The sequence below is a fragment of the Polistes dominula genome, unplaced genomic scaffold (assembly GCF_049000335.1).
Source record: "Polistes dominula isolate Pdom_NZ unplaced genomic scaffold, Pdom_raw_medaka contig_78, whole genome shotgun sequence".
Lineage (NCBI taxonomy): Eukaryota > Metazoa > Arthropoda > Insecta > Hymenoptera > Vespidae > Polistes > Polistes dominula.
The window spans coordinates 3,754,546-3,775,160 of record NW_028301042.1 but is presented as its reverse complement, the minus strand read 5'-3'; the positions used below and the strand labels follow the sequence as shown (position 1 = coordinate 3,775,160).

General features: G+C 32.5%; 2 protein-coding genes across 3 annotated transcripts in view; one reads left to right on the top strand and one right to left on the bottom strand.

Moving 5' to 3' along the window:
* LOC107071373 (uncharacterized) overlaps positions 1–20,519 on the bottom strand; it is a 146,038-nt gene extending 125,519 nt beyond the window's left edge. The window contains exons 1-3 of one of the 2 annotated variants that reach the window (XM_089174992.1): positions 19,684–20,519; positions 18,599–19,213; positions 18,390–18,517 (exon numbers count right to left, since the gene is read on the bottom strand). In XM_089174992.1, coding sequence (XP_089031118.1) covers positions 18,390–18,517; positions 18,599–19,213; positions 19,684–19,791 — 851 coding nt within the window. In that variant the 5' untranslated portion in view covers positions 19,792–20,519. The remainder of the gene's footprint in view (positions 1–18,389; positions 18,518–18,598; positions 19,214–19,683) is intronic. The other variant, XM_089174993.1, reaches the window with a different exon arrangement.
* LOC107071374 (piggyBac transposable element-derived protein 4) lies at positions 15,491–16,781 on the top strand. The gene is made up of 2 exons (XM_015330332.2): positions 15,491–15,711; positions 15,797–16,781. The coding sequence occupies exon 2, from the start codon at positions 15,800–15,802 to the stop codon at positions 16,571–16,573; it is 774 nt and encodes a 257-aa protein (XP_015185818.2). The 5' UTR covers positions 15,491–15,711; positions 15,797–15,799; the 3' UTR covers positions 16,574–16,781.
* Positions 20,520–20,615: the final 96 nt, after the last annotated feature.

Here is a 20,615-nt window from a genome sequence, read left to right as displayed (position 1 = left end):
GTGTAATGATGAAAAAATGAAATATAAAGATTTTCTACTTGCTGTGATGAAATTATGGACGACGGAAGAAAAATCAACGGATACATTTATGGACATAGAACAAGGTATTTCAAATACAACAAATCATCTACGTGTCGACCCACCATGTAGACTCGCTGGTAATATGAAACAGCACGTACTGGAACCAATGACGAGTAAAGGCAAGAAGAAGTTCCCAACCAAACAATGTAAAGTTTGTTCGTCCAATGGAAAAAGGAGCGAAACAAGATACTGTTGCAAATTATGCCGAACAGCATTGCACAAAGGAGTATGCTTTACCAGATACCACACTCTAAAGCATTATTCAAGTTTGTAAAATAAATAATATTATAGTTCAAATGTAAAAAATCTTATAAAATAAATAAATGTATTAACTATATATATGTAGTAATATTTAAGAATAATTTATGTGAATATAATACCAAATGCAAATTAGAAATGTGTGTATCCGCTTCCTATTGCTTGCCAAGCATGCTTCTGAAGCGTTCGAAAATGTGCGGGCGTTGACGGCGTGTTGAACGTGCAGAGCGCCGTACGCAATGTGTTAAGTGACGTGGCCATTTTTACTTCACATTTCTTTTATATATATATTCATCTATAGTCGGAGAATAAAAACCTTGTTGGCGAACGGACATCCTAATGACGTCGGCCGACAACAATGGCGTGAACGCGTCAATGAAAAAATATAACGTGGTTAACGTGTATAGAAAACTTTATTAATAAAACGGTATCAAAATAGGTATAACAACTAGTTGAAATAGGTTTTAGGAACACGTGGTGGATGCAATGCGTTGTGTGTCGTGTAGCGTGTATAATGCCATTCTTTATTGTTCTCTTTGTTTTATGTGTTGTTGGTCTGTTTTATCATTTGAGGTATAGTTGTATAAGCGGTCTGTAGAGGCGTAACTGTAGATACGCGTCCGCTACAACTACTCTCCCCAAGTGACTTTGCGCGGGAAGCTTAAAAGTCACGGTGCGTTTGTACGTTTTCTTTGGTATATCCATTAAAGATCCCCAATGATGTGGTTTCATCTTCTCAGGTACTAATTGTTGGTCTTCGACGTTGTCGAGATCAGTCTTGTTAATGTAGCAAGGCTTCAGTCTTTCGATTGAGACGTTTTTTTCTTCACCTTCTACTAGTATTTTGTAGAGTTTATCGGAGATTCTGTCGATCACCTTGTATGGACCTTGATAAGGCACTTCTAACGGTGCCTTTACGTGGTCACAGCGTAACCACACATGCGTACAGGTGTTTAGATCCTTGAGTATGAATACTTTTGCTTTGGAGTGGTGTGCGGTAGGCGTTGGTCGTATGCCCGCATGTATTCTCGATGCTTTTCCACGAAGATCTGTGAGTCGAGAGGTTGATCGGTCGAAATGAAAAATTCTCCGGGTACTCTTAAGCATGTTCTGTATAACATTTCTGCCGGAGTGGCTTGGATATCCTCCTTGAATGAAGTTCGAAGTCCGAGTAGTACCACGGGTAAGATGTCGAGCCAAGGTTTTGGAGAGCACATTAAAGCGGCTTTTAAGGTTCTATGCATGCGCTCGACGATGCCGTTTGATTGAGGATGAAAAGGAGTCGTTCTTGTTTTCTTGGCACCTACGAGATAGACGAGAGATTGGAAAAGAGCTGATTCGAATTGTGTGCCTTGATCCGACGTTATGGTGATTGGAGTTCCGTAGTGGGATATCCACTCGTTGAATAATGCTGTTGCGACTGTGTCCGCTGACATGTCTTTTATCGGTACCGCAGCTGGCCATCTTGAAAATCTGTCAATCATTGTGAGGCAGTATTGGTATCCTCGAACGTTTGGCAGGAATATTATGTCAATATGTAGATGGTTGAATCTGTTGCTGGGTACTTCAATGTGGTTAGGTTCAGTTCTTGTATGTCGATGAATCTCTCTGACATGCTATGCACTGTAGATACGCGTTCGCTACATAAAAAAACACAGATACAACTACAAAGCAACAAAATGGCCCAAATTAAAAAAAAAAAAAAACTGCAAAAGAACTATACCAGCAAAATCCCAGACAACAGAAACCTAGACATAGACGAAATAGATAATAGCATTATTGACTTAAACGACGCAATACTGACAACCATTGAACAAACAGTACCAAAATTCAAGCCTCATAACAATATACACAAATACCTCAATACCAAAATAAAAAAACTGCAGAAGAACAAAACAAGGTACATCCAAACACTTCACAAAATGCAAAGGAACAACCCAAACAGATAGAGAAGCGAAATAATAATAACCAAAGTAATCATAAAATGCATTAAAGAGCAATTAAGAAAAGAATTTGATAGGGCGACGGCCAGCTATTACGAAGGGCAGCTAAAACAGATAAACCATCGAGATGCGTCTACCTTCTTCCCTAAGATTAACAGACTGCTAAGAAGCAAAGAATGGGTTAAGATTGGCGATCAGGTGGTTGATCCCAACGATCCAATTATTGGTAAACTAAACTCACTTGATAAAATTCTGCAATATTAGTACAGATAGAGATAGCATCAATGTAAGTAGCTCCAAACGTGGAGACAAACATTAAGAACTGAAAACATGTGATATTAAAGGCCGGTTTTTAAGTATTGTTTGCTGCCTAGTTATAAGTGTTACACCTGTAAATAAGAATGTATTTTTAATAAAGCAAATAAACTTTTTTTAAAAAAAATAAAAAATAAAAAAAAAAGTGAGGCAAATCACCATCCATTAGTAATGTCCATCCAGTTATCGTATGTTCCCGAGTTCAAATCCCGGGGGGAAAAAAAATTATACGTCATATACGAGTAAGAAATTCGACAACAACTAGACATATGTATGACAATCATTACTTTTTTTTCTTTTGTTTCGTCAAGTCAGCTTAACGTCATATTTATTTCGTAAAAGTCTTACGTCAATAAGTGTGAAATAATGAGTCACATGTGACTCATATCTGACTTATATCTTACGTAAATCCTGACATAGCGCAAAATCATTTTGACATCATTTTGATGTAATTGTGTTCACTGGGAAATAATTAAATAAACAGTGAAAAAATTTATATTTACGATTTATAAAACTTTTATGTACAAAAAAATTCTTGTATAATAAAACAGTGAATATATTCATATAAATTATAAATACTTGACAATAGTTTTTATGTTTGAAAAATAACTAGACCTCACCTATACAAGTTTGAATATTTTATTTAAGTTCCTATTTCTTTTAAGTTCCTTCTAATATTATCCTCCCATCTACGTTTTGGTCTACCCAGTAGTCTTTTTCAGTTCGGTATACTGACCAATAATTTGTGCGCCGTTAGATCCTCCCCCATGCGCGCCAAGTGACCAGCCCATCTTACTCGGCATGAATTTACGACGTTAATAATGTCCGGTTTGTTGTACAATCGATGTACTACTACGTTATGGAGTTTTCTCTATTCGCCCGTTTCCTCATCGCATTTTGCATCGAAGATTTTACAAAGAATTTTGTTTTCGAAAACCCTAAATTTCTTTTCGTCCCGTAACGTAAGCGATCACGTTTTGCTACCATAAAGGACTACTAGCAGGATGATTGCCCTGTATATCCTGATTTTTAATCGCCTAGACAGTATCTGCGAGCTGAGTAATTATTTAACCGAATAAAAACATGATTTGACTAAATTGATTCTTTTCTTAAGTTCTTCGTTAATTTCGTTCGTCTAGTTTATTATCGATCCTAAATATACCTGAAGTTGCTGACCCGCTCAAAATTTTATCCCGTACGACCAAAGTTCCAGTACTAGGCCTATTCTGAACTCTATCGGTTACCATATATTTGTTTTTTTCCGCGCTTATTCGCAGGCCCAGATCCTTAGTATTATCTGTTAATATTTTCGCGTTATTAATTAATGACTCTTCATTGTCCCCTAACAAAGCAATATCTTCCGCGTATGTCAACAATTGAATTATATTATTATTATTATTTTGACTCGAACTCTGTCAAATAATTTATCAGCTTCTAAACTTGCCAAGCAATAATCACACTGAGAGAATCTCTGCATCTTTCTAGCAACGTAACCAGCTATATAAGCAACTACGTATTCATTTTTCTGTACAATCAATTAATAATGAGGTATGAATTTTATCCTATTGGACTGAGAAAAAAATAAAAAACTGCGATGCGGAGGATCTTCCTATTAAAATTAAGAGCTCATATTTGGTGAGAATTTTTTAAGGTGTCTAGCAACCCATTTTTCCGTGGCACTTGTAAAAAAAATATAATTAATTTTTTTGACCCACCCTAATATATATATATGTGGAGTGTGAGAATGTGAGTTAGAACACTTAAGCATGAGTGGACCAGAGAGTACTTATCGGATATAGTTAGACAAAGGATAAACTATGTAATATAAACAGCCGGATAACGATAGAAAGAGCGTCACCCAAGGAAGTAAATTAAAGAAAAGAAACCAAGAGGTAGTCATCGTTTAGTAGCCGAGCAAAGAAGGTGTTTTATCATCACTTTGTATTTTTACTTCTTTATATTAAATATATTGCATATCCGTGAAGAGAGGTTTCTCTTTCTACATCAACCTATTAATAACACCGCGGAATTCTTTCCTTTTTTTACTTGTTAGATATCCTTTAGGAAGACTAACAGGAGAAGGGGAATCCCACATATATATTCATTTTTTTTATTCGAACAATGGCAAAACGTTCAAACACGAATTATTCTCATGATACAAGTAGTAGTGAAGATGAGCTTCAGATAGACATTTATTCAGATCTGTTAGAAAAAATAAATGTACAAGATGACGAAAACAGTGATATTGATATCGTCCAACCACCAAGGCAAAAAAGAAATCTCATAGATATCGATAGCGATGAAATTGATACGGAAGAAAACACACCTCTAAATGATAGTATATCATCAAGTGAAGAGTGGGAAGACGTCACTGAATCAGATTTTTCTCCAAAAACGATAAATTTTGACTTACATAACGAAATAGCTGGACCACAACTACCAAATAATGTGAAAGAACCCATAGATTATTTCACATTATACTTTACAGATGAATTAATGAACAGCATAATAAAAGAAACGAACAATTATGCCAAGAAAGAAATTAGAAAGAAACAACTTTCACAGAAATCAACTTGGCATAAGTGGCATGATATTACTAAAGAAGAATTTTTAGCTATTATTGCTGTTATTCTAAATATGGGATTGATTCAACTGCTACATATTCAAGAATACTGGTCTACTGCTTCCACTAGTAAAATTGATTTCTTTTCGGAAACATTTACTGGGGCTAGATTTATGCAAATATTTTGGATGCTTCATTTAACGAAACCTACAAAAAAGAATGCGACACTTAAAACTCATATCTGAAAGGTCAGCAATTATTTAGAATGTATAGATACTAAGTTTAGACAATATTTCATACCGTATGAAGCAGTCACAGTGAATGAATCTGTTGTGAAATTCAAAGGCAAAATATCATTTATTACCTATAATCCGAATAAGCCAACGAAATGGGGTATACGAATATATGTGCTAGCGGATTCAAAAACTGGATATTTATTTACATTACTTCCCTATTATGGCAGGATAACGTCCGACGATATTTCCCGACCTGATCTTCCAGTAATCACCAGGATTCCACTACACTTATATCAGAAGTTGTTAGACAGAATTCCTAATTCAAAAGGATACCACATGTATACTGATAGGTACTACACCAGCATTATATTAGCAGAAAGATGAATTATCATCTTACTGGCACCATAAAAGTTAACCAAAAAGGCGTACCTAAAGAAATAAAAAAACCAAAATTTTTAACAAGAAATACAGTTGCGTATAGAAAGAATAGCACTACGCTTCTTTCGTGGAAAGACAAAAGGATTATCACAATTCTGACTAATTACTACAGCACAAATATGAAATCTATCCACAGAATATTACGTGGTGGACATGTTGTAACAGTCAATAAGCCTGAAATGATATTAGGATATACAACAAACATGGGTTTTGTGGATCGTGCGGATCAATACGCTTCGATGTATTGTTTTCTACGAAAACCTATGAAATGGTGGAGGAAGTTATTTTTTTTTGAAATGGTGATGTGTGTGATTAATTCATACATAATTTACCGCATCTCAAAGGAAACAAATAATCAAAAACGAATGAAACACTACAAGTTTATCAAGGCACTCATTGAACAGCTAAGAGGTGATTTTCGTGAATCGAGAACGCGTCCATCCATATCTTCTGCGGAAAATAGATTAGATAATAAACTACATATTCCTGATAAAAGACAAAAAAGACAAAAAAGACAAGATTGCATTGTCTGTTCCAAAAGGAAAATACCTGGTGGCAGACATCTAACAAATTATTATTGTAAAACATGCGTAAATAATCCTGCAATGCATATTGGGAAGTGTTTTTAGCTTTATCATACTGTAAAAAATTATAAAAAATATTGATTTTTTTTTTTGCAAAAATATGTTCCTTTATGTCTACCGATTAATATAAGTCTAATATCATTAGAATCCGTTACTTGGTTCTAAAGTTATACTAAATAATACGTGGGTCTGTATATGTGCCGTTTCTGTCGCGAAGTTGCGCGGAGTTACTGCTACCCAGAGCGTCGAGAGTCGTGCGGAGTGCAAAGGGTTAATTATATGTAACATCTATCAAAATGAATTAACATGACAAATATTTGTTAGTATACAAATAGATACTTCATCAATGGAAAATTAAACATGAAAACATCATATACGCTGAGCTTAGTCTGGTATTATTGATGTTCAGTACCAAATCTTTTGTAGACGATAAACTTTATATTTGTTATTTTTTATAATATTCAATTTCTGTGAAACAGATTCTGCTATAAGTCTATGAATTAAAATATCATGAAATACGATAGGCAGCAGAGATTATTACCTAAATATTAAGAAATTCCAAAGAGCCATAAATTCCCAAACTATCTCAATGATCAAAGAAACATACATTCCGATATTCTAGATCACGTTTCTTTATGCATTGTTTCCCTTTCCCAGAAACATAAGATTTTCCTTCGGGAGATCCTGGTAGGTGGACCCTCCTACTATTGACCAATAAGTCCCATTTAGGTTCTTCTCTCTCCAAAGGGGTGTAACTAACTTATATATAAAAACCCGTGAAATAATGTAAGAAGCGTTCTGTCCATTAGGTACTTTTGCCTGTAATACACATTGTCTGTTATACATCATACATTTATACAGTCCACATCAACAATTGTAACATAGTCACCAAGACTCAAGTTAATAAATTATTGTTGAATGAAAAAGTGCCTTTAGTATACTACAAAACCACTCGCACCGTATTAATTTACCGTCGAGAGACTTTCCGTACAAACTCGCGTATAATTGCAACTTAAAACCTGTACGTTAGTTTGAAACGGATTCGCGTCAGCATAACATATAGTGCGCGCGAATAATTGATGTTTCAAGGATATGAAGTGTCAGATCAATGAGTAGGTGCGTGTATGAATCTTCTTCCTCCAGCAATTTCTTTTTTACTTATTCTTTTGTTCAGATAGAGAAAATAAATTTGGAAGAAATCATATCTATTTTGCTCATTGGCAGCTTAGATACAAGGATTCGATGCCTGTTCAAAATTTCACTGAAATTCAAATTTATTTTTATGAGCATTATCATTAATACCGTACCTTTCTCATCGGGCATTCTTCATGAGGTTTTAAAGCGTTTTTTGGAGTGCGAGAAAACATCGCCTTAATTAAATTGTCAACTCTTTCTACATAAACTTCACTATAGGTCCACAATCCCTTAATTCAATGCAATCAGTTTGCCACGTTATCATGGCAACTCTTAAAGGCTTTGAAAATAACTAAAAGGAAATATTTATTTAAGGTTTATGATATTATTTTTGTTTTGTGATGTAATAAAAATGCAACATTGAGAGTAGACACTACAAAATGTATTTCTATAATTTTCATGTTTTCAATTACTTTCTAATTGAAATTCAAAATTAAAATAAATTTAATTTCTTGATTAAAAATTTATAATTAACTTGCTTGGAAGCTTCATGTTCTTCAGATAAAAAGCTTCTTAAAAATGTTAATAAAAAAATTCAATCTTTGAAACTTATTGTACCTCTTCAGCTAAACGAACATTCATTTTCAGATATCTTTCTGGGTTTATATGTTGCGGTGTTAATTTATAGGATACTTTTAAGTTGGGTCTAAATTGAAGCTCATGTTGCAATAAAACCTCCCGATGACTTTTTTTGACCATTCCATCTAGAATCTGAAAATAATATAATACTGTAATGATAATTACAAGAAACATTTCTAAATCTTACCCAAAAAGATGGCTCTTCAAGGATTTTGGTGCGAAAGCATTTTAACAAGTAAGGAAAGTCAGATATAAACCACAGTTGCATAGACGTATCATGTGGATGAGTGCAACTGAATTTTTGATTTTCAATACCAAAAATTTTCCATGCGCCACGGTTCCATTGAGCACCATCTGAAGTGACTACATCTACCTTTATACCCATATTTTCTAATTGAATGATGCAATAGATAATTAGTTTATGTAAAATCTCTTTCGTTACTGCAGTTTTACTTAAAAAGTATCCCAGCACTTGAACCCATGAACCACAGAAAGGTTGATACATGAAAACTAGAGCACAGTCAGCTCTTTCATTTATTAAATGCTGAGGAGTATAATCACCTAAATTGACAAAGCCATTGAACTCCATCGTTTTAGTATTTAATTTTATCTCTTCACTTAAAGAAATTTTATCAATTAATAAAGTACCTGCAAAAATAATAAATAGAAAAAAGTAAATATAGAAACTTTGAAGACAATTAAATCAATTACTCAAAATAGAATGACTATTCTAAAGTATTTAAAGCAGCAAAAAAAGTATTTTCAGCCTATGATAAGTGGTTGAATTAAACTGTAATAGATTTTAATATCATGATTATTCATTTTATTAGTTTTTTAACAAAACTACTCGCAGCAATGACATACAACATACAACTGAATATTATTATCTCTATTACAATATAATTGCGTATCAATGGGTTTTTAGAATCTCAATTTAAACATATTGTTAGTGTTGCTTAATGTTAATGAAGCTGTAGATTTTGTTATTTGCTGATTTTGAAAATATATATTAATGTGGTAAAAAATAGCAATATTTAGCATTTTATTGTTAGTTACCAATTAAAAAAGATATTAGTACAGGCACAAAGTTTTTTATTAGGATTGTCATAAAATAAATTATACCCCTTTTGGCCCAACTTTCCATTCGTAATGCTTCCGAACAAATAGTATCAAATATTGCTTTTGGAAAACCAAATGTGATCTCTCTTTCTCTCTCTCTCTCTCTCTCTCTCTCTCTCTCTCTCTCTCTCTCTGTCTGCTGTGTGGTGTGTGTGGTGTGTGGTGTGTGTGTGTGTGTGTGTGTAATTTATTAATATATGTGTTCAATGTGTCTTTATGTGCCTTTATGTGTCTTTACAAGGTAATGGTAATATTTGGCGCTCACATAATGTTCGCACGCACTATATGTTATGCGGACGCGAATCCGTTTTCAACTAGCGTACCGTTTTTAAGATGCAATTATACGCGAGTTGCACGAAAAGTCTCACGACGGTAAACTAATACAGTGTGAGTGGTTTTGTGGTATACTAAAGGCAGTTCCTCAGTCAACAATGATTTATTAACTTGAGTCTTTGGCGACTATGTTATAATTGTTTAATGTGGACTGTATAGATGTATGATGTGTAAAATGTATAACACAAAAATGTATAATGAGCGAAGTGAGTATGTATTACGAAGAGAGAGCGTATGTATTAAGGCAGGATTCTACTTTGTAATTTTTTTTTTTCACATTTTTTTTTCGATTATTCGTAAGTAAATATATTTAAGAATACTCTTTAAAAATTTCAAAACGATCAGAGCATCCTAATTGTACTTTTTCGTCCCTCGAATCTACCCGTGCGCAGGTAAAAAAAGTATTTAAAAAAACTTTAAATGCGTTTTTCTCGGAATCACATTTTTAAACCGCGTGTTGTAAAAATCTCCAAAACTAGCTATTCGATTCGTCTGAAATTTTTACCACATAATCTATACGCATATATCAACCGGTGGTAGCAGATTTATAAAAAAATTTTCATTTTAACTATTTTTTTTTTGGCAAGAAATGAGAGAAAAATGAGATTTTTTTTGATAATTTTTTTTCAACTGACGCCATTTTGTTATTTTTGCTTGTAAATGAAAAAATCTGCTACCACCGGTTGCTGTAGTCTTTGTGAACATAAAACTATTCGAGTTTTTCATTTCAGATAATCCGATGTCAAGATTTTTACAATACCGCAAAGGCTAGACTATTTTTAGGCGTTCATAGTCCAGTTAAAATAGCCCTGAAATCGGGTTTTTGAGCTATACGGCTGAAAAAATATGGAAATTATCAGAAAAATGCGTACAAAACTGTGGGCAAAGTAAAAAAGTTCTCAACCACCGGGAAAGGGGTGAAAAAAATTAAAAACTACCCCAAAATACGATTTTTGGATTATATGTTGAAAATATCAAAAAAAATTTTAAATAAAAGTTGTAGAGCATAAAATTTTAAGCCTATCTCTCTCAGACCATTTTTCCCCTAAAACGCACCCTTTCACCCCTACGACGGTTCAAAGTACTCAAAAAATGAAAATTCAATAAAAAATATAAAAATTGGACTTTTTTAATTTTTTTTTTTTAATTATCTTTAAAAAACTACAAAGAACAATCGTAGGGAAACAAAAAATTTTTTTTTTCATCCCTTCTATTAAAAATCAAGGGGTGAAAACGGTTTTTGCTCGATATTTCGCTTAAAACGGGTTATTTAAAAAAAATTTCTTTTTCATATGAATTTTAAATTTATTTTTTAAATTTTGGTGCTGAATTTATATTTATAAATATTTACCTGTAGGAAATATCCCAATTTAAAGATAGGTAATTACTCCCTTAGTCCTACGACTTTGTAGAAAGAAACAGAAAATGAAGCTATCCTGCTCTTACTCATTGTGACGTAGGTCGCCATGGCACGCATGCGCAAACTCTTAACTTATATGCGTGCAAGAGAGATAGACAACCTATGCTAGCTTCGTCCAAATGTAAACAGTATAGCACGATAGAACACTTTTTCTTAAATATATTCTCTTTTTCTTCTATATTCTCTATAGCTCGAGAGTCTCGCGCGCATCTGTGACAGCATGATAGATTTTTGAAAATATCTCAAAAAGTAAGCGAGATAAAGCGATTTTGTATTCATTATGTTTTGTAGACAATTTTATTTGCTACAAAAAAGGTCCAGTACTAAAATATTTTATCTTCCTTACTTTTCGAGACATATTTAAAAAAATATGATTACTCTCTTACCTGATACTTTTTATTAAGTTTCACCACTGACAAGGACAGCGCAAGGTCTTGCCCTCTCGGATTTTGTTCAAATTTTGCAGGATGATAGATTTTTCTTACCTTTTTACGAATATATAGTGTTATAGGAGCCACTACTCAATAATTTTTGAGATATTTGCCATTAAAAATGCTTATGATGCTATCTAGTGTTTAAATTTTCTTCTGAAGTAAGTAATGGTATATAATAGGTTTAGGATAATGACAATGATTCGGCGATTCGTTCTAATAGTGGGCCGAGTCTTTTAGGGTTCGAATCTTGGGAGGTAAATTTTTTTTTTTCTATTTTTATATGTAAAGATACATAATAGAGTTTAAATAAGTTGAAAATGAAATGTCTTAAATGACTAGAAACCTTATAAGAGTTTTTTTTTTTTATTAGCATTTGTATATGTTCTCAATTCTCACTATTTTCAAAATAAATATCAATGATTTTGAAAAAATACTAAAATATCGAGACAAATTAATTTTTTTTCGGAATCAGAAGTATGTGTTCTTCGGCATCGATATGTTTATTGCAGGGTACATTCAGATTCTCACGTAGGGCTGAATCACTGTTAACTCTCTATTCTCACTTGGGAAATGCTTTTATTGTTTTGTAATAAATATTAATCTGTACATATAGGGGTATTCCACGCCAAATCGGACGGTTTTAAAAATTTTTATTTTTTGATTTCCGCCATTTTTTGGTATCTTTTAGTACCCACTGAAAAACCCTTCCTCCTAAAATGTGGCATTTTTTGATCTGCCGTTCCAAAGATATCGAATTTTCAAAAAGCAGCTCTTTCTGTGGTTTTTAGCCCGTACCTTTTTTAAAACTCATCCAAATGAAAATTACCATTCTACATAAAAGTTTTGTTTTTCAATGTACTTTTCGAAAAAAAATTCAAAAAAATTATTTAAAGTGTCTTAATACGTAATTTTCGATTTTTAAACTTTAAATTGCATTTTTTAAAGTGAGTGCATATTTCGATTTTCTTCACAATTTTTAAAGCAAACCTACTAATTTTACGTTTTAGGCCGGTCTGGCCGTGGGCCTTCGATAACTACTATTTTTTTCAAGTTTTAAAATTTAAAAAAAAATTTTTTTTATTACATTTTAATAAATTTTATCATTTATTTCTCTCTATTAATGTATTTTAAAACACTTTGAATATTTTTTTTTTTATTATAACAAACGTAGGAAAGTCTTAATTACTGATTAAGATTAATAATTAACAAAAATAAGAAAAGTCTTGATATATTTTCGTGATTTTTTGAGAAATTTTAGCAGTCTAATCATTGATATTTATTTTGAAAATAGTGAGAATTGAGAACATATACAAATGCTAATAAAAAAAAAAAACTCTTATAAGGTTTCTAGTCATTTAAGACATTTCATTTTCAACTTATTTAAACTCTATTATGTATCTTTACATATAAAAATAGAAAAAAAAAAAATTTACCTCCCAAGATTCGAACCCTAAAAGACTCGGCCCACTATTAGAACGAATCGCCGAATCATTGTCATTATCCTAAACCTATTATATACCATTACTTACTTCAGAAGAAAATTTAAACACTAGATAGCATCATAAGCATTTTTAATGGCAAATATCTCAAAAATTATTGAGTAGTGGCTCCTATAACACTATATATTCGTAAAAAGGTAAGAAAAATCTATCATCCTGCAAAATTTGAACAAAATCCGAGAGGGCAAGACCTTGCGCTGTCCTTGTCAGTGGTGAAACTTAATAAAAAGTATCAGGTAAGAGAGTAATCATATTTTTTTAAATATGTCTCGAAAAGTAAGGAAGATAAAATATTTTAGTACTGGACCTTTTTTGTAGCAAATAAAATTGTCTACAAAACATAATGAATACAAAATCGCTTTATCTCGCTTACTTTTTGAGATATTTTCAAAAATCTATCATGCTGTCACAGATGCGCGCGAGACTCTCGAGCTATAGAGAATATAGAAGAAAAAGAGAATATATTTAAGAAAAAGTGTTCTATCGTGCTATACTGTTTACATTTGGACGAAGCTAGCATAGGTTGTCTATCTCTCTTGCACGCATATAAGTTAAGAGTTTGCGCATGCGTGCCATGGCGACCTACGTCACAATGAGTAAGAGCAGGATAGCTTCATTTTCTGTTTCTTTCTACAAAGTCGTAGGACTAAGGGAGTAATTACCTATCTTTAAATTGGGATATTTCCTACAGGTAAATATTTATAAATATAAATTCAGCACCAAAATTTAAAAAATAAATTTAAAATTCATATGAAAAAGAAATTTTTTTTAAATAACCCGTTTTAAGCGAAATATCGAGCAAAAACCGTTTTCACCCCTTGATTTTTAATAGAAGGGATGAAAAAAAAAATTTTTTGTTTCCCTACGATTGTTCTTTGTAGTTTTTTAAAGATAATTAAAAAAAAAAAATTAAAAAGTCCAATTTTTATATTTTTTATTGAATTTTCATTTTTTGAGTACTTTGAACCGTCGTAGGGGTGAAAGGGTGCGTTTTAGGGGAAAAATGGTCTGAGAGAGATAGGCTTAAAATTTTATGCTCTACAACTTTTATTTAAAATTTTTTTTGATATTTTCAACATATAATCCAAAAATCGTATTTTGGGGTAGTTTTTAATTTTTTTCACCCCTTTCCCGGTGGTTGAGAACTTTTTTACTTTGCCCACAGTTTTGTACGCATTTTTCTGATAATTTCCATATTTTTTCAGCCGTATAGCTCAAAAACCCGATTTCAGGGCTATTTTGACTGGACTATCAGTTCAAGGGCCTTTCCAATGTATATAGAGCGTATAAAATAAATAAAAAAAAATTTTAATGTACTTTAAGAGTATATTTATTAAGCACAACAAACCCTACATCAATATCTTTCTTAGTTTTCCAATAAAAAATTGACAAAAATACCTATTTTTTCGAGCGACTAAAGTAGAATCCTGCCTTAAGAACAGAACGTATGCATTACGAACAGTGAGTCTTACTTGATTTCACATGTTTTTATACCTGAATTAGTTACACCCCTTTGGAAAGGGAAGGGGTTGAATGCAATTGATTAACCAATAGTAGGAGGGTTAACCTACCAGGATCTCCCGAAGGAAAATCTTATGTTTTGGGAAAGGGAAACAATGCATAGAGAAACGTGATCTAGGATGTTATTTCCTTTTATGATATCGTACGTGCTTAGATATGAATCAGAAACCTTCAAAGGGCCCGACACGATTTAACGGGTTTTTATCGCACCATATGTTTCTTTGATTATTGAGATAGTTTGGGAATTTATGGCCTTTTGGAATTTCTTAATGTCTTAGGTAAACAGTACCTTATACCTGCTACCTATCGTATTTTATGATATTTGCTACCATAAATTTATGGTATGGTTTCTTCAAAGGAAATTGAATATATAAGAAAAAATAACTAAATATAAGTTATCGTCTACCAATGATTTGGTACCGAACACATAATTTATCATAGACTGCAGGATTTTTAATTCGAATCATAAAAGACACTCATATACTCACTACTCAATAGTATAACAGCGTTGTTTTGCATTCTTGAGCTTAGCAACTTGAAAGCAAGCGCGAAAAGCTTGTTTTTGAGCTTCTGGTAAATCAACTATTTCTTCTTCAATAATATTATCTTTCTTCGTAGCACATTGATTTCTTAATTCTTCTACTTGTTCTTTTAACTGTTGCCTCTATATTATAAGAGATTGTTAAAATTTGATTACATTACTCAAACTTTTATTACCTTTTGATACAGACGACGTAAACGTTTTTGTTTCGCATGAAGTTTACGTTTAATTGTGATATAACGATTATTTACATCTTCTTTCTTTTTTCTTGAAGATATTAATAACCTATTCCGTAATGTACGACAAGCCAAGCATCTAATTTCTCTTCTAAATCGTTTATATTTTTGATCAGATTGTAAAATGCCTTCACATGCGGTTGAGCATCTATTAAAAAAATAGTAAAACATTAAAGCTTAACCCTTTCGCTACGGGCGGTGACTATAGTCACCAAACGGCTGACGTTCGCTAAGTACGGGTGCGTTTGCACGAGTATGTAATTCCTATATGTTAATTTCCATGGTAACCCATCGCAATTGTTAAGCATTTGTTTTACACTCTGAGATTTTTAACTGGCAATATGAACATCAGTATAAAAGAATCGTTTCGGCAGTACGCTTGCTTGAATTGGCTCACTCGTTTGAAACATTTTCACAGTAAGTATGAGTTTTTATTTTTTTTTTATTTTTCGCATTATTGCATTTTGTTTTTAATTTTTTGTTTCTTTTTTATACCTTAAAGATAATGAATTTAAATTTGCTAAGAAGAAGGGAAAACGAAAATGAGGGCTATGCCACCCATGATAATTCATCGGACTCCGATAGTGATATTGAGATAAATAATAATTGTGCCAGAAGAAAGGTAATGAGCATTCCCAATATAAATGTACTTAGTACCTCCGAATCAGAAGAAGATTATGTCGTCGATGCTTTACCTCCATCGAGTTCTAATAACATGCAATGGACTATTGAGAATGTTGACTTAAAATTTCACGAATTTAATGCCTCCAATGCCGGACTCTTGAGAGATGACATCAAATTCTCCTCTTCAGTATTAGATTATTTCGAAATATTTTTTTCATCTGAACTGGTGAACTTCATAGTAGATAAGACAAATAACTACTGGGCACATACAGTAAATGATAATATATCTAATCACAACATTGGGACAACTGTTAATGAATTATACTCTTTCCTCGCATGCACGTTGCTTATGTCGCGAAACAAAAAATTACGACTTAGCGAGTATTGGTCGCGGAACAGACTTTTAAAATCAGATATTTTTACCGATATTATGTCTAGATATAGGTATTTAACAATATTGCAAAAGTTACATTTTGTAAATCATAATGAAAAATCTTCTGACCGTTTACATAAAATCAGCAGTATTTACAATAAACTTCAAAAGTCATTTAAAGATTCATTTTCTCCATTTCAAAACTTATGTATAGATGAAAGTCTGTTATTATTCAAGGGTAGACTCTCATTTAAGCAATACATACCATCTAAAAGAAGCTGATTTGGCATTAAAACATACACACTATGCGACTGCAAAACAGGCTACGTACTGGATGTAAATATATATGCAGGTAGTGAAACACGCATAACAGAGGACACATCAGAAATTGGCAAAACTGGAAACATCGTTCTGATGCTTTTAAAGCCTTATTTGGGAAAAGGCCACACGTTGTATGTGGACAATTTTTACAGCAACCCTGCATTTTTTAATTTATTGCACATAAATGCAACAAATGCGTGCGGCACTGTGAAACAAAGGCGAAAAAGAATGCCTGTATTGAATAAAAAATTAAACATAGGCGAGGTTGAGTTTCGAACAACTGATAATTTGCTGGCTCTTAAATGGCGTGATAAAAAAGACGTTTTCATGTTATCCACTTTCCACACTAATGAATTAATAAGTACAGGAAAGAGAAATTATAAAACTGACGAATTTATACGCAAACCAAAATGTATAGTGGATTATAATTTTTAAATGGGTGCTGTCGACAAATGTCTTGTTTTGTTAACAATTGATTGTTAGTTCCATTCAATCCGTTAGAAAATCATTGAAGTGGTATAAAAAGTACTTTTTTCTAACTCCTTTCTAAATCCACTAAATAGTGGATATTGCCGTGTGGAATGCACATTGTTTGTATAAATACAAAACGCACAAAAATATTTCTATTGCTGCGTTTCACCTCAAATTGATCCGACAAATTTTAGAAAAATATCATAAAGAGAATTTGAGGCAAAGCGGCCAGAGATCTGAAGATAAATATCCCTTTAGACTGATTGATAGACACTTCCCAGCGATTTATACTAGTAAGAAAACTACACGAAAAGCGCATTAAGAAAGTGTATTGTATGTTCTTAAAATGGTGTGCAAAGACAAAGTCATTACCAATGTAAAATATGCGACGTTGGACTTTGTGTATGCCCGTGTTTCGAAACGTTTCATACAAAATTACATTATTAACATATTAATTACATTATTAATGTGGGGTGTGTTGAAAATCGAAGAGGTTGTGTGTGTAAATCTGTGTGAGTCCAAAGGTCCGAGAGGTTGTGTGTGTAGGTCGGTGTGGGTCCAAAGGTCCGGGTGCGTTTGGAACATGCGGGGTGGGGGAGAAACCTCATAAGGAGAGGACGGTCACGCATCAGGGGTTGTTGTTTTTTTTCCGAGAGAGTAGCGTGGAGAGAACCGAGTGACGAGAGCGAGTGAGAATAGTGAGTAGAGAATAGCGAGTGAGTAGTGATTCTGTGAGGTCTGAGTGAGTGCGAAAAGTTGCGAAGCGTTATTGTAATTGTTATTGTAAGGGTAATTGTAATTGTAATAAGCAATAATTTGTGAGAATAAAGAGTATCTTTTATATCTCAAGTAGTGTCGGCAACACGGGGGAATTAGATATCCTTAGCCGGATACAGAACAATTGATTTCCCTACATTATTATATTTTTTGTTCGCATTATGTGATAATTGAAAACAATATATTATGTGATAATTTGTTATTTAATAATTTGGTAACCCTTTCCTTTCAACGAACGACTACAGTCACTCCGAATAAGATGCAGCGATTCTGAACGTTCGGCAGGCGACTTTAATTCTTTCGCAAATGCACACTTGTGCCGCAGCGGCCCGTCCCGCGGAAGTAGCGAGCCGTAGAATTCGTCCGTAGCGAAAGGGTTAATATATTAATTTTTTCAGTTGTAACTTACAACTTGTAAGTGACAAAAATGACGACAATAAGATACGTTTAAGATTAGTTTTTTTTTATAAGAACTTGGTGTATTTGAAATTATTAATTTTAAAAGTAAAAAGAAGTAAAAGAGACAAACCTTTCGTCAACTCCAGTGCCACTACAGAACTGAGAAATTTCTATTTCTCGTAACATATTCCAAAATGATGCTGCCGATATTATTGAATAATTAAAATTAATAGAAACTCCCGTTGCCAAGATAGTTACCTATAAAAAAAACAATTTAAATAGCGACAAATGAAATCATAGCTTGTGGTCAAACACATACTTAGAATTAACTTGAAATACCTGTACTGACAAATCATCATCAATTTTGATTGATAATTTTAGTTTCTCCAAATAATCGTCAACGTAATATAAAATTACATCTGGCTTTGATTCCGATTGTTTTGGCCAACACCAATTTTGGGGCACTCCATGGTCTTTCAATAGTTGCAATATCCCAGCTAGTGAAAATGGTGCAGAATTGTCATGATTTGGCAAAATAAAATTATTTTCAATCGATATTTTCTCTTCGAATTCTTCACTCAAATTTTCTGTAGAGTGAGCATCATTACTTAATTCATCCACCAACGCAGAGCTGGCAAATTTTTGATCTAACTCGGACAAATCGCTTCCATTTCTTGTTTCGTGCAAATACTCTTCATCAGTACAGTGATTATTGGTATGAAAATGATTTGATGAAGTTGTATCACCATTAGTGACATCTGACAGTATTGGAATTGCATCCTTTTTTAAAGCAAATCTAGATCTTGAAAGTTCAAAAACTTCACCATTTTGCAACTTTATTTTTTCATAATTTTTAAGAATATTGTCACTATTAAAATGCAACTCGCAGATAAAATGATTGTGACAAAGTTGTTGAGATATTGCTGAGCTCCAAAGTTTTAACATTTCGGGGTCCTAGTTTGCATAAAACAATAAAAATTATTGTAATTATTAATTAATGTATATATCAACGTTGAAATTTACTAATCACATCGAAATAATTCAATTATTTTCATTCAAATTGATATTATACTATACGTAATATTAAGCTGCTACAAATTTTCATTTTTGTTATACAAATAATTTTTTTTTATCTGATAATATATTGTTCAAAGGCTACCTTAAATATCATAAGTAATTACTTTACTTTTTTATAAACTTTTTAATAAGCATTGTTTATTCATATACATTTTATTATATATTATTTATTTCATATGGCAATTTTATACGTCGATTTTCAAATACTCGTCAAGTTTGTATTAAGATAATATACTACAGTCATTATATTAAAAGAGCATTAAATGAAGATCAATTGAATCATATTTTGTAATCAATTTTATTTATTAAGAATAATTTAAATTTACTGAGATGTTGAGTTATCTTACCTTTGGTACTTTAAATAAAGCTGTTTGTCGTAGATTTAACTTCGATTTTAATTTCCTTTCAACTGAAGAGCCACTAAAACAATTTTTTATAGCACACTTTTTCACCATCTTTAACAATACTATTTTTATTTTTTTTAAAATGTAAAAAAGTTGAACTCAGTTAAAAAATATTTATCCACATATATGTTTAAAAATACGCAATGCTCAACAGTTTTCTGTAACGTCACTAAGATCGAAGTGATCACCATGCCGCCCTAGTGGCAGGAATAAATATTGTTATTTTGTAACTTTTTTAGGGGACACAATTTATGACAAATTGCGATAGTTCTCCTTCTTATCTAAGTTTCGTGAGATGGAGATACTTCGTGGTCTCCAGGATATGGAGGGTAGAGGTGAGAAAAAAGTGTACGTCGAAATATATTAAATTAGGTGGCGCCACATTAGCATCAGGTTAAATTTTAAAGGAAGCGCCAAATATTATTAGAGTAGGATTGAGAAATAAACAAGGAACACAAATTTCACAACACAAATTTTACCCATAACTGTTTTGTTATTCACATACTTTTTCATAAAATTAAATGATAAAAAATCAATAAAAGTACTATTCACAGTTCACGAAATAAAATCACTCTAGCTACACGTTTTCTCCTAATAATTCTTTAAGGTTATATAAAGGGTATGATTCATATCATACCCTTTGTCAACACCAGCGCCATTCTGAAAGGTTTTTGAACTGTTATTTATAGCATACGCTGGACACTTTTTCAAATTTTCTCCTATATGAGATGATACTCCTTACCTCTACCCTCCATACTCCAGGGTTACTTAACCCCTTAAATATTTCTTTTATTAGATAGCTAATTTTATTGAAAATTATTAGTTCTGTAATTCGTGAGTGATGCCACGATTACAGCGCCACGTTTTCACTTCAT